This window comes from Acanthochromis polyacanthus, chromosome 15 (genome assembly GCF_021347895.1).
Source record: "Acanthochromis polyacanthus isolate Apoly-LR-REF ecotype Palm Island chromosome 15, KAUST_Apoly_ChrSc, whole genome shotgun sequence".
Taxonomy (NCBI): domain Eukaryota; kingdom Metazoa; phylum Chordata; class Actinopteri; family Pomacentridae; genus Acanthochromis; species Acanthochromis polyacanthus.
The window spans coordinates 21318984-21334258 of NC_067127.1; the positions used below are offsets into that span (position 1 = coordinate 21318984).

At 38.2% G+C, this 15275-nt stretch overlaps 1 protein-coding gene across 1 annotated transcript in view; it reads right to left on the reverse strand.

Moving 5' to 3' along the window:
- atp6v1ba (ATPase, H+ transporting, lysosomal, V1 subunit B, member a) overlaps positions 1-10922 on the reverse strand; it is a 42062-nt gene extending 31140 nt beyond the window's left edge. The window contains exon 1 of the mRNA XM_022194336.2: positions 10707-10922. Coding sequence (XP_022050028.1) covers positions 10707-10815 — 109 coding nt within the window. The 5' untranslated portion in view covers positions 10816-10922. The remainder of the gene's footprint in view (positions 1-10706) is intronic.
- Between the last annotated feature and the right edge of the window lie 4353 nt (positions 10923-15275).

Here is a 15275-nt window from a genome sequence, read left to right on the forward strand (position 1 = left end):
TATACGTTCATGAGGTGTGAAGTAGCAACATTTCCCATTAGGTTTGGAAAACTTTCTCCACCCCTCTTTTGCTACTTCAGCTCAAGTGCAGTGGTCCCCTGGCTTGGCATGCAATAGCAGTGTGGGTCACCCTGCAGGCTGTTCAGCTGCCAGAGCCCTTTGTGTACAAAGATGTTAATTGGTCCTAATCTGCCACTAGAAGCTGTTTTGGTAGCCTGACCTCGCACCCTGAAGGACACCTTGGTGTGAAATACTAAAGAGCCCATTCAAGTGCCAGAGAAAAGAGGCACAGAGCATTCCAACACAATTCAATTTCCCAGCTGAAAGAGGGGGAACTCAAGGGGAGGAGAAGGGAGGCGGGGGGTGGTCAGAGCTGGGATGGAGATGGGGGCGCATCATCGTTCTGACAATAAATGAGCGCTACAAAGCAGTGGTGGCTGTGATGTGCAGCCTCACAATCATGTCTTAGCCTCTACTTCAAGGGATTCCCACAGCCCCACTGGACATGGGAATGCTAATTGCCTAAAACCTACAGACGGCCCTCACCTACAATACACACACAGACGCACACGCACGGCCCAAAAATAGAATAAATCCACATGACAAAATAACATCCTCACACGGCCTTGTGTCTTTGTTGCCAAGTTCCTGGTTAAAGTTAGTAGCACACTAATATCAAATTCGCACTTTCCCTAACACATAACATACTTAGGCACATGGTCTAAAACACACCACAGCTTGGTTTTGTTCATTTATTTATCTTCTCTCTGAACTTCCAGGGTCTTGATAAAACAAACAAAACTTCGAAACAATGGCTAAGGGTTAATTAAGTAGTAAGGTAGACCCTCTGCTCAATCTACAAGATGGAGAATAGTTTTGCATCTTTTTCAAGTTCACCTTAATATAACAGTTGCATGCCATACTCATGTTGCTCATGTAACTAATATTTATATTTATTTAACATTAGACTGAAATAACCCTCAAAACACAAAATGCAGTTTTTAAATGATTTAGAAAGATTTATTGAAAACCTATATCAAGCTTGTGAAAAGTAATTGTCTACAAACTTAACTGGTTTTTGAGCATGAATTGTCCTTTTAAGGTCTTGCCACAGCATCTCAGTTGGAGAGATGTCCAGAGTTTGACTCGGCCACTTCAAAACCTTAATTTAGTTCTTTTTGAGCCACTCAGGTGGATTTCTTTGTGTCTTTGGGTCATTGTCTTGCTGCAGAACTCATTTGTGTTGAGCTTTCGGTCATAATCTGATGAGTGGATATTCTCCAGGAGGATTTTCTGATAGATAGCAGAGTTCCTGGCTCCATCAGTTATGACAGTTCTTCAAGGTCCTGTGGAAGCAAAGCAGCTCCAAACCATCACACTACCAGCACCATGTTTCACTGTTGGTATCATGTTCTTCTTGAAGAATGCAGTATTAGTTTTACACCAGACGTAACGGACCCATGTCTTCCAGGAAGTTCTACCTTTGACTCATCAGTCTACAGGACGTTATCCCAAAAGTCTTGGGGCTCATCCACACATATTTTTTGCAAATGCCACACAAATCTTTATGTTCCTTTAGGTCAGTGGTGGCTTGCACCTTGCAACTCTCCCATCGATCCATTTTCTCCCAGTGTCTCCCTTATTGTGGAATCCTGTAGATGAGGTCAGTGAAGCCTGCAGATCTTTTGATACACGTCTGGGTTCTTTTGTGACCTCCTGGATAAGACATCAAGGTGCTCTTGGAGAAATGTTGGACAGCCGGCCACTCCTGGGAACGTTCACCACTGTTCCACATTCTCTCCATTTGTTTATAATGTCTCTCACTGTGGTTCTCTGGAGTCGCAGAGCCTTAGCAATGACTTTCTAACTCTCCAGACTGATAAATGCCTATGACTTCCTTTATCATTTGTGCTTGAATCTCTTTAGAATGTGGCATCATCTACTGCTTTTTGAGACCCTTTAGCTACTTCATATTACCAGACAGGTTCTATTTAGTGATGTTTAAATTCAACAAGCCTAGTCGTAAGCATATGCGAGTGTGACTGTTAAGATTCAACCCAACTGCCAAATTAATCTGCTCATTTAGTAGATAGGTAGCTAAGGCGGCAATTACTTTTTTACTTCGGGTAATGTGGGACTGGACAGCATTTCTATTTCAATAAATGAAATCATGATATAAAAAACTGCATTTTGTGTTTTCTTGGGTTATCTTTGTCTTATACTAAAATTTGTTTGATCTGTAACATGCAAGTGTGGCAAACATAAAAAAGAAATACATCTGTATTATAAATATGTATGTCACAGCACTCAAGTCCTCCTCACACTTGCTATGGAGAAATGTCTTTACAGATTGCAATATGTCAAGCTGATTTCTACATGTGGTATCTACTGGACAACAATTTAAACTCCTTTAAACAGTCTGTGATCTAGCAGGGACTGGTAGCACTTCAGCATTGAAGAGATGGCTAGTTCTTGGACTGTAAGGCAAAATGTTGAAAAATTAAGCTGACAAGGAAGCAAATCAGTTAGAGATCTACAGCATCAAACTACTCTCATTTCCTTCTTTTAACAGTAGCAGGGACTTGTGAGCTATTGAGTTTTTTCCCATTTAAGCAGGAAACATTATCCTGAAAACCTTCTATCCTTTCATAGTCTATTCACCCTGTGTCAGCAAAAACAGTATTTGTTTATTCTGTTTCCTCTGTGCAACACCAGAATGCCAGTAAGTAGAACTGCCACGTCTTGTCAACTGAAAACTGCCAAAACATCAGAACTATGCATTCCCTCTATTCTATACCTAATCTGTTATCATCGTCACAAATATTTGTCTTGAATGAAAATGCAGTAACCTCCAGAAGAATAACATCAGAAATAATATTTTATAAAATGAAAATATTGTGCCAGTAACACCAATTATTATTTGTTCAAGAGTTTGCAATAGGAGAATTTCTTTTATTTTCCACCCATTTTACTTGGGGATTGAAAAAAAACGAAGCAGCAGCACAAAAACACATTTTCTTTTCAACCTGCAGACAGTGCTTTGTGCCTTTGCCATTAGAAAAAAAATCCAAGCTACTAAAATGAAACCAGCAGATGAAGGCCAAGTTGGATATTTTGTTAACAAATGGCAGAAAACTTTTAGGATAAATAAAAGCATTCTGAATTCAGGTCGGGTCAGCAGATAGACACGCCTCTTTTCAGTCATGTTCACTCTCTTGTTTTTAACCCAGTGGATATAGAGGTACTCCATATTCAAATGGCTCCCACCCTTACTGCATTGATTGGAGGTTCAGGCTCGAACCAGGAGCAAGTCTGTAAACAGAGTGGAGCCTCTTGACTGTGGGACCTTTTTGCTTGTCAGTAGTACAGTAGAGGAAAAAAGCAGTCCATACAAAGAGGCAGCTGAGGAACACAACAGCTCCAAACAATATATGGTTTTATGCATGTACAGCCTTCTTTAGTGTAGGTTGTAGGGTGTAGGTTTTAGGTTGTATATACAGTCATGAACAAAAGTTTACATATACTTGTAAAGGCCATGTAGATTGTGCCAGTCTTGAGTTTTTCAATTTTCTACAATGAAATCACTGAAACTCATGCATCTTTGTCACAAAAAAAAAGACTATCATACAGTTTGGTTCTTCATAGATTCATTGTAGGTCTTTTGAAAACATCGCAAAAGCTGCTGGGTTCAAAATATACATACAGCAACTTGAATGATCAGCTTATTCATGCAGAAAACTGTTAAATCTTCCCGATATAGCCTTCTAACTTTTTGTAATTACAATTGACTACAGATGGTGACTATAGTCAAAATGCATTAATGTTTTGCTTTGTTTTGCTTTTTTATGACAAAGACACATGGATGACTCCATTATTCATTGGAAACTTAAGACTCCCTTGATATAAATTGTCTTTACAAGTTTATGTAAACGTCTGTCCACAATTCTATATACAACCCTTTATACAACTACATTGTATCCACTGTGTTTTATCAACTCCATAGTCAACGCAACAGTCTACCAGGAGATTTTAGAGTGTTTCACGCTCCTATCTGCTGACAAGCTTTATGGAGATGCTGATTTCTTTTTTCATCAGGACTTAGCACCTGCCCACAGTCCCAAAACTACTTCCAAATGGTTTGCTGATCATGATATTACTGTCTTTGGCCAGCCAACTCACCTGACTTGAAGCCCATATGGTTTGTCAACAGGAAGTTGAGAAACATCCAACTCAAAACTACAAATGAGCTGTAGGCTGCTATCAAACCCTATCGGGCTTCAACAACACCTCAGCAGTGCCACAGGCTGATCCTCTCCATGCCACAGCGTGTTGATGCAGTAATATGTAGTAAAAGGTGCACCAACAAACCACCAAGTGATAATTGCACTCAACTCAGGAGCTGTATGTTTTTATACTGCAAATGCTTTTTAATTGAGCTTAGGATATATTCTGATAGAGTGAGACACTTGATTTTTGGTTTAAATGAGCTGTAAGGAAGTCATAAAATATAAAACAAAAATAGGCTTGAAATATTTCACTTTAATCAATGAATATAGAACATATAAAAGCTTACATTTCTGAATCAAATTGTGGAAAAAAAACCCTAACTTTTTACAATGTCTTCATTATTTAAGGAGTAACTCTAGAAACCCCTCCCAACACCAGGCTCACTTAGATTTAATCTTCAGTACTACTATGGAAATCTGTTAACTGAATCAATGTTATGCTACTGTTAAATTCTAAGGTTTGGGGGAAGTTAAGCAATTGTATGTGGAATTTCTTATATCGTGAAAATACAGTTACTTCTCCAAAACGACTCACCAAATCAAAAGACAAAGAATGGCAGCTATTGAATGAGGAACGGTCAAGTGAAACAACTGTGCCGTTCACGTGGATTGGTTCATGCAACAGACAGAAATGGTGTCAAATCTTTAGCCTACATTTTAATGTTCTTTCATGAAAAGAATGGCAAACGCCCACGGGAGTCTTTTTTTCTACTGACAAGCTAGCTGCTTAAGCCTAATTAGAATGTGGATTATAGAACTGTTACAAAAATAACATTGATTTTATAGAAATTACTTTCATAGTGACAGATGAGACATTTGTTTATCGTGACTACATTATTACCAATAATTAAATCTTAACAAAGAAGTATGGTGCCTTGCTCCATGTCTTTTCATAGCACTAAATGACAGAATGCACCACTAAAACAAAGACAAGCCATTTCGTGGGCTAATAGCTTTTGTCGCATTTGACATGAGAGAGACAAAGGCCTCTTAAAAGAAAAGACTTGGTCTGATGAGAAATCTCTTTATTTGTTTATTTTTCTGCTCTGTCTCAGAGTGCCTTTTCAATAGCTGCTTCTCTTAGAGCTCTGTCAAGTCAATAAGGTAGTGAAAAACCATCTCAACATTGTGATCTTATGGACTGCTGGATGCCTGGCATTGAGCTATACTTAAATTGTCTGTGTGATTTCCCCCATTCCTAATAAATTTTAGGGTTTGCTTTAACTTAACAGGGGCAGGGATTATTCTGAGCACATCTGTCATATGCAGCTGTCAGATCTTCATTCTTAAACAAGCATAAATAAAACTAACAGTATCCCAAAGGATAAGCGGTCTGACAGTGATACATTCTGACTCTACACACTATTTAATGAGGATGTAACAGTACAATAAAATAAAATAGAAGGCTGATTGATGCTACAGGAATATCATCAGGAGTGTCTTGACTTGGATTTTGAGAAGCAGTTCAGAGACGACAGCAATCAAATAGTGTATTTCATTAGTCAAACAGGAACAGTACTATGTTTCAAAAGCAAATTATATTTTAAGTACAAGATCATGGCAGACCAGCCTTGTAAAGACACGAGTATTTATCTTGCAGTTCAGTATGTGAAAAATTCTGTAGAAACTTCCCTCATTTTTATACACCCTATGAGAAAAACCAATTACTGTCAGAGGCCTGCTTCATTGTTTTTTCTAAAGTGCAAACTCCCTCCACAATATGCCGACAGCACAAGTAGCATGTTAGCAGGGCTAGCCATGAAAGCTGGACATACACTGCTCCAGTTTTATTCAACATGTACGACATGTTCACCAGCACTACATTTTGCCCTTTTAATTGGCCTTTCTGCAGCCCAAATGTGCAATTCTTCTGTTTGTACTGCACTGGTCACTGTACCACTCACAGTGCCTATAAAAAGTATTCACTCCCATTAGAAGTTTTTTTCCTTAAATTGATTATTAGACTCCTGGCTATAACTACACCATGAAGAGGGAAAAAATGTTCCAAGCAATTCCATAAAAAGTTTTTGAAAACAGGGGACGGACATAAGAGAATTTCCAAGTCTCTAAAAATCCATTGGAGTATGGCAATATGGCAAATGAATAAATCTGCCGAGAGCAGATTTTCCTTAAAAACTAAGCAACCATGGAAGAAAGAGACAAGTGAGAGAGGCCACCAAGACACCTATGACTTCTCTGAAGGAGTTCCAAGTTTCGTTGGCTGAAATGGGAGAGAGAGGTACTAATCAGTGGAATTACTTTGTAAAATCTGTTTTCACTTTGACATGGAGAGGGCATTTTTGTAAACTGTTGTCATGAAAGTCAAATTATATAGATCTCAATTCAATGTTAAAAAGCAGTGAAAAGGGAAAACTTCCAATGCACATACCAAGACCCAAGATGCTCTCGGGCAGTTAGAAGTTCAATAGTTTTGTAATTATGATATCTGTGATGACTACAATGGAGACATACTAGACAGACATATTCTGTACAACCTTTAACCTTTTGATGTGCAACGTGGGCCAGGAGATACCCACTTCCCATTGGATTTAGGTCACTTTTGACCCATGTTGTAAATCAAAGGGTTAAAGCTGAACAATCCTTTTTTTCACATTATCCAACAGCCAAGTAAGCCAATCCTTTATCGAAAGCCAGTTCGGTTAGAGAAAGGTTGCTAAATCCCCCCTGGTCCTCGATTAACACCAACTTCTTTAATATTTACTTGTCATGTTCAGAAATTGAACACAATGCACATGTCCACAGTAGTGATTCATCATAAAAACAACAAGTCATACTCACCACTCTGCTGCTCAGAGTCTCAACTTATTTTCAGACGCTTCTACTTCGCTATTCTTAAGCTTGCATATTTTTGAAGACAAACTAATAGCAGCAGAGTGAGGAGACTTCTTGTACTGGAAAGCGTATGTCTTTGTTTTCTTCGAGAATTGGTGCTGTGGAAATGTATGTTATAATGAGTGACAATGGGTGCTTGCCATTCTGCTAAATACCCTTCCTCCATTCCCTGCTGCTTCGTACACTGGAAAATGATTTAGGTCTTCTGTCAATGAGGAAGTTTCAGTCCTTTAAATGAATCAGAACAGACGACAAAAGAGGAAACCGCAGCTAAGGGAGGAACAGGGCTGTTTCACTGTGATCTGCTAAAAGATCAGTGAAAACTGAGAGTGATCCTCCTAAATTTGTTATCATTCACAGATACAGTGTTTTTCTAATCATTGCCTTGTGAAGAAGGTTAATTGGTAACCCTAAATTATCTGTAAGTGTGAATGTGAGTGTATTTGGCTGTCTGTATGTGTAGCCCTGTGATAGACTGGTGGTCTGTCCGGGGTGAACCTTGCCTTCACCCTCAGTCAGCTGGGATAGGATCCAGCCTGTCTGCAACCCTACAGAGGATACAGTGTTGTATAGATAATGGACGGATGGAAGTAAAAACAGAAACATCTTAGCATTTTATAACTTATGTATAGTTTTAGTTGACTCTGAGAAAACATCTACTCTAATCCGTTTTCATTTTAAAATGCTCAACTTCTGCTGTGTTTACGGCTAGCATTCACAGCACTCTAGCTTTTCAGGACCCTAAAACGAAGATTTTCACATTGAAAACTCCAGGGTTGCATTTTATTTCAGACTGGCATGAATAGGAACTTTTGGAAACATTGATGCAGATACCCATGTGTCTTTGTGGACTGAGTATGAACAGTCACGATGTGTCCTTTTGATTTGTCACACTCCTACCTTGAGACCACTTTCCAGAAGAAAACTAAGAAATCTGTCTTGAGCACCAGTGGTTAATTCAACACGACCTTGTTCTTTGTTTTAACAGCCTTATGCAGTTTAGGAAAACTCCGGTCTTACTTCTGGCCATTGCTGTTCCTCTTTTAGAATGTTTTCTAAAGTACGCACTACGTGCTTTTGTGTCTACACAAGCACTGGAATGTCCAATTTAAGTAATTAGTCATGTGATATGCCTTTTAAAGCATGGCACTTTGCATGGAGACGTTTTTAATCATGCTAAATGTTTATCAGGGCATTAATCATGAAAATTTTCAAACAGCATTTTAAAATTAAAACACACTAATACTGACGTTTGTCTTGCTGTCATTTTTAGGTTGTGCAAGTTTCTCGTCCTCTTCTGCTCTCTGACAGGTGACAATAACATTACTTTTGTTAATAGCAATTTGTTACATGACAAAAGAGTCCCACAATATGTTAATCTGTCTTAAACTGATGACAGACTTCTGAAAAATAGGCAAGAATGCAATTTCATGCAATCTAAATTAAATTAAAAAGTATACAAACAACAAAATTATACAGTTTTGCACTTAAGTTAAAAAAAACCCACATATAGACTCTGGTCATGTGAATGCTTCTCTCTTATGAAGCAGTATATTAAACATTATTAAAGCAAAAAAAAAGAAAATTCCTCTATCCAGCAGAAGAGTGCAAGCCATTTTCTAAATGCAGCACCTGCAATATTTAAGAAGCACATCAAAAGTTTCCTGACAGTTACGTGAGATTATCATTCGGTTCTAAATTGCAGCCTCATCATTAGAATGGACAGCTGCTTTTTCGTAATGTGTTTGATGAGATTAAAAAAAATAAGGCAAGCTACTCTGCTACAACAAAATTAGAAAATTTCAGCAGCAGAATGGTTAGATGTTTTTTGGAGAAGGGCTTTATCACATGTTACATCCTCTCTTCTTAGCTCTCAGATGGCCCAAGCTCCATTAAGTCATTTTCTTCCAGTTTGCTGAGAGGCTTTTAGTCTGTGCTTGCCACTCTGACACTTGCACAAAGGAAAAGCCATCACCTTGCTGGCTTCATGGTTCAGGCCTTGTTCGCAGCACAATCAAAGTAAAAGTAAAGGCAACATCAGGCTCACGCGGCACAGTGCCAAACAACAGCAACATTTGGGAAACTTCCTGTGTTGATTCTAATAATCTAATTGGCACTAGCAAGAGGCATTTCCAATCACATGGTAATGTGCTAATAATGAAAGCAATTAGTTGTCACTAAATATTTGCAAAAAATGGGAACTAAATCATCTGGCTGTTTCACCTTTTATCCTTTTGTCTCACATCATCATATATATCAAAATCAGAAAAAAATAATTGATTACAAATTTTAACAGTGTTGCATTTTTGTCTTCAAAATGCCTGATTTTTGAACCCGAAGCATGACACAACAGGTGCTAAATTATTTTAGTTATCTGCAGACAAACCAGACAAACAAATACTGCAACATGGGGTTTTGAACAGTGCTCCTGTATCTACTAAAATATGTAGAAAACATACAATTGATTTCTGAGAAACTTGTCAGTGCGATACATACTACTAAAATAAAAGAGACTCCAACTGCCAAATTAGTGTAGGTTCATCAGTCTGAATCAATTTTGTGGTATCCTATAACTAAAATTTGCGAAGTTTTGTCAACTACTTCACTTCAGACCGGAAACAGCAGGTCATCCAATGTGAACACCACAGAGAGCTGCAACACTCATGTGACTCGATCACATGAGGGATTATTCATCTGTCCCCAGTCTGTCTTCCAGCATCTTCAAATTACTAAAAGGCTATTAATGCATCCCTGCATCGTGACATTACTGCAATAACCACGCTCCAAAGGAAGGTCGATGTTTCAATTCCATTTAAATACAATAAAAAGACAACACAAGTAGGGCGTCTCATTCATTTGTGTGGCTGCGTCTGCGTCAGCTGACAGCGGCAACCCCACAGCTCTAGTAGCATTTAGCTACGTCAGGCTGTAATACCCTTATGTCTGTGGTAATACGACAGAGCTTAAACGCAACAACAACAGTGAAAATGACATGCACCTAGATTTGTTTATTACAGCACTAATATTAATAATATGCTTCATAAAACCAACGAATACAGCTCAGGTTATGTTTGGCTAACCACCAATGCTAGGCCGGAGTAGCTACTGTTAGCGACGGCTAGCATGCTAGCTACCTCAGTGCAGCCAGTTAAAATGATTTCAGCATATAAAATAGTGTTTTCGGTTGTACGTGAAAATTTTACTACCGAGTCACATTAATCACCTATGACAAATAATAGGTAATTTGTGTAAGTTCGTAAATTCAGACAAGTAGCTTCATGGCTCGTTCGCTAGATGCCATTACTGCTGTGTATGTTGTGTTCCGTATCAATCCGGTGTACAGTACAACCACCACAGGTCAAAGCTTCGGGTCCTGAGATGGATTTTCCAACACATGGACCACAGGAATGAATATTTTGACTGTATCTGTTTCTCCGAAGGACTACGTTTACTTTTGTAATGTGGCACAATTCCTGCATTTCCCACTATAGATATGTCATTGAATGCAACACAACAACCTTGTTAGCCATTATTAGCTACAGCTGCTTGCTAATGTTAGCAACGTACTCAGCCTGGGTTGAGAGATGTAATTCCTGGTCACAGCCTGGGTGTGCGTCCTCGCTCCTGCTGCCAAGCCGTTGATATCCATCGCCCTGTTTGCCACCAGTGTTGCCATTGTCGGATGAAGTGAAGAAAACCTGAGAAAGCTAACGGTGGTAGCTTTGCTAACAGCAGCTGAAAAACAGAAATGACAGCTGAGTGCTGGTCATATGACACTGAGGAGCCGGATGGAGCTGGTCGCGGGTGCGCATGTGCAATGGCGAAACAGTAGTGAGTAGAGCTTTTCTTGTAAGTTGTAAACTGACAATATACCTACAAATAGTAAACATAAACACACACAAAATCAATTATTTGATCATCTGAGAGATGCAATGGCTTCTTCACAGCAGACACTTGTCATAATAGCAAAGGCACAGCTGTTCACTTTTAATGAAAATGTCCATCTCAAGTCATAAGGGGCCTTTTGCTTTTCTCTCCAGTTTGCTTTAAATTTTTATATGTAAGGATATTTAAAAATGGTATCCAAAGTTTTATACTGATTTATCAACCACTCCCCTGCATTTGATTTAAACTGTAGTACCTGATAAATTGAAGCTCCCATGAAAAATACCACCTATTGAGTGCACACATTAACAAAAAAGATCATGTAGAATATTGCTTATTTTAGATGTTCTCTGTTGTTATATTTTCATTTTAGCTGCCTGGTTCTTTGGTGTGATGTCATCTCTAATGCTTTAATTTTTTTATTTTTAATTTCTCACTTTAACCCTTCAATTTTTTCTTTAAATTCTAAACTGCCTATTTCCTTTGTTTGAAATGAGTGCTAATCTAGCTAAGTTGCCATTTTTACTATTTATTTTAATTAACTGCTCGGCCTTGTCTCCTTTTATCTTGCTTGATTGTCTGTGTTTGCATGTTTTGACTGTCAAAGCACCTTGTGAACACTGTTCTTAAGGGTGCTATATAAATAAAGATATTATTATTATTATTATTATTATTATTATTATTACCTGACCACGTTTAATGTGTGTTCAAAGGGTGTCTTTGAGCAAACATGAAAATTATTTTGGAAAATATTTTAGATATCACCCTTAATTTTCCAAAATATCTTTATACATATCCATATTGTGGGTTATAAATGTTTCAGGCAAATCAGAGATGACTGAGCAGAAATTGTCCTAAAATTCTGATGATCTTAAATGGACTGCTACAACGCATAACAATCCACTTCAGTATCCTAAATTAGAATGATAAAATGCCTAAATTCTTGACTGAAAATGCATTTATCAGACATGACCTCTAAATCCATCATCCACAATTCAGAAGTCAGAAACTATGAGCTCCATTGAATTGTCCCGCATTTCATAGAGGTACTTCTTGCTCACGTTAGCTAAAGGGCAGGATACAGCCCCGACAGGAGTAACACTTAAGAACAGTTCTTAAATGGCAGCACATTTGGACTCCTCCATTCTCTGTGCAAAGGGACCACGGAAACCTTCTTTTATATAGTTTTTTCTTTTTCTTATTATATTTTTTTACAATTTTTGTCACAGAGCAGTCTCGCGAAGCATAAATCGAATGTTTTGTTTGTCTTGTCTTTCACTTTTAATCCATTTTTACCACATTACCCATGCATTTCTACACTTATTTTGCTTTTTAGAAACACTTTAATGCAATTTGCATAGAGCAGTGTGGTAAAAAAAAAATATCCCTCAAAATTTTTACCTGTTAAAGCAGTCAAGAGACCTCTCCTTCCTTTCTTCTTTGATGTACAAACATGGTGTACAGGGAAGAGCCAGCAGAAGGAAACTTTACTACAGTCACTTGACAAAATCAACATCTAAAGTCTGCAAAGCAACACCTAGATAAAGAAAAACAGGTTTTGTAAAGGAGGGATGTGAACACATGAAGTTCTTTGGCCACAATAAATCAAGGTATGTTTATAGTAAAAAACAGCAGCCAGTTGTTTTGCATGGATGTATAAATGTTCTGCTGTGTAGCAGCCAGTCGCAAGGGAGAAGTGCAGAGCTAGAGAAAGGATTGATTCCACTAAATATAATTTTGGAGTCAAATGTCATGCTGTCAGTTAAGGAAGTGAAAAGAGACTGGCCTTAAAAGCTGTATTCAAAGCATAACTGATACTACAGAATGAAAGCTGGCTTTAGGAGTGACCCTCACAGGCCCCTGACCTGAGCAACAGTAAAAAGCGTAAATGCCCTGTGTGCATATTACAGGCAAAAAGTACCTCGGAACTTGAAGTGGCTGAAAATTCATCAAGAACAGAGTCTTGGCGAAAAGCAAAATGTGTCTGCAAACTGTTATATCTGGCAAAGGGGTTCACCAAATACACTTTCATAGATTTTTTTCTTTTAAGTTTGTGAGTTAAAATGTAAGGTATATTTTATATTACTATTAGTTGCAGGAGTAATTGCTTGCATAAAACTGTACACGATTATTTTTCATAACCTTCCTGATGCATCTTCCTGTCGTCATATTGTTGATAAGTTTAACTCTGACACCAAGAGCCTCTCCCATGCCATAATCTCACCTCAGTCTCACAAACGCCTTCTTGTGCAATGACAAATTCCTTATGAGCTATTTAAAATTTGACAAAAATCCTTATGAATGTGATGCTTGAAGACCAGTTATATCTAATGTATATGTCCTCTCCCTGGGTTTCTCCCTCTCTCTTTCTCACATACAAGTTCAACAACACAATGTCCTGCTGTGTGTGTTGTTGAGTGACAGGTAAAATGACATGATTGCACACATTTTTCCCTTAAAAACTCTTGCTTTGCTGTTTTCTCGCTTTTGAAGCTCTGATCCATTCTTATTTGACGCAGCATGTCCTGCACAATAGCTTGTAAGCGACTGTTTGAAGATGATTTTGAACCATGCCCCCTGCACAACCAACACACTGGCAGCCGCACATCACATACAGACACGCACAGCTCTCTGACAGTAGAAAAGCACTACAGACTGAAGTGGTAAGCACTGCCATGGTGAGGCTGACGGCAGCCCCGAGAGAGCTCATCCAAACGTTTCAGGCCGCATGCAAAAAATAGCAAATTAATGCAAGTGAAGGGCTTCTGCCTACAGGAGCAGTGCCCTCATTTTAGAAATACCTGTTTTTTTTCCCCTGAGTCTTTCATGATGAGTTCAGAGGGTTATGATTTCCCTAAAACTACTCAGATCCACCCATCTAGGCAAATAGGTGTCATAATATTCATGCATTCACTTAGCATGTCTGCTGCTGTTGTTGTTAAAGTGCTCACACAGCACCCTGTTGTATCTTGATGTTAAGTTCAGTCCAGCACGTCTCAGTAAAATGATCGCAAATGATGTGAAAAGATTGCTTGTAGGGACAATAACGCAGAGAAATATCACCCAGCTCCACAGAGATCCTGAGCTCCATTAAGGTTTCTTTTTTAATATGTTGTGTAATATTGAGATTCAGATGTTTTTGTGAAAAGTCTTGATAAGTTCCAGTGTTCCTTGTTGCACCTGATTTTGATTTAACTTTAGTTTTCATTTTTTTAAGGGGTCTCTTTGTGTTGGGCAAAATGTAGCAATAGCATTTTGTTCTTATTCTAGTCAGAGTCCTTTTTTATCTAATTTGTATGTATTCTAAACATTTTTTATCACAAGGTTAGTGGGAAAGGTGCTGTTTACATGGATGTAATGTCCATCTTCCTGCTCTGTGGTGATACTACAGACAAAGTCTCTCCAGTAAAAGGTTATGTCTCGCCTAGTTAGCATTAGCACAGCCACCTGTTTGCTCCCCTGCAAAGGTACCACTTATTCAGAAGATGATTCATTCACAAAAATACTGTTCACTATCTGGGATTATGTAGTGCTAGAAAGCTAAAACACTGGATGTTATCGCAAATATGTTTTTTAAGGAACACCTTATAGTAAGATTTTGTTGGTTGACCTCCAGCTTTAATCCCCAAACTCATTCCTCCTCATAGTCAGAATGTTTTTGTAATTTGTCTAAGTGTAGTTGCAACTTCAAGTTCACTGTGGGGTATATATGAATGTAGCTTATAAATCAGTTGCGGTAAAGAACAAATACTATAGTGCAACAGGTTTAGCAGCTAAATCTACCTCTGAACAAGATACATTTTCTTCTTTGGCAGAAATCTTCTATTTTTGCATATTTGTCACATGTAAATGTTTCAGATCACCAAACTAATGTTTTTTAAGCCAAACAACCCCAAGTAAACACCAAATGCAGTTTTTAGATGATAATTTTATTTTTTAAGGGAAAAATGTTGTCCAGCTCCACTGTGGCTTATGTGAAAAAATTGATAGTTACTAATCTACCAAATGACCAAATTAATTTGGCAGTTAGATTCAGTTTCATCAGCCACACCCACGTATGATTACTTGCAGACTTGGTGAATCTAAACATCACTTAAATAGAATTTGTCTGACATTGTGAAGTAGCTAAAGGGTCTTAAAAAGCAGCATGTGATGCCACATTTGAAAGAGATTAACAATAGATGAGAAACAACTTCATTGACATTTGTCAGTCTGGATGGTTTCAAAGCCATTGCTAAGGCTCTGGGACTG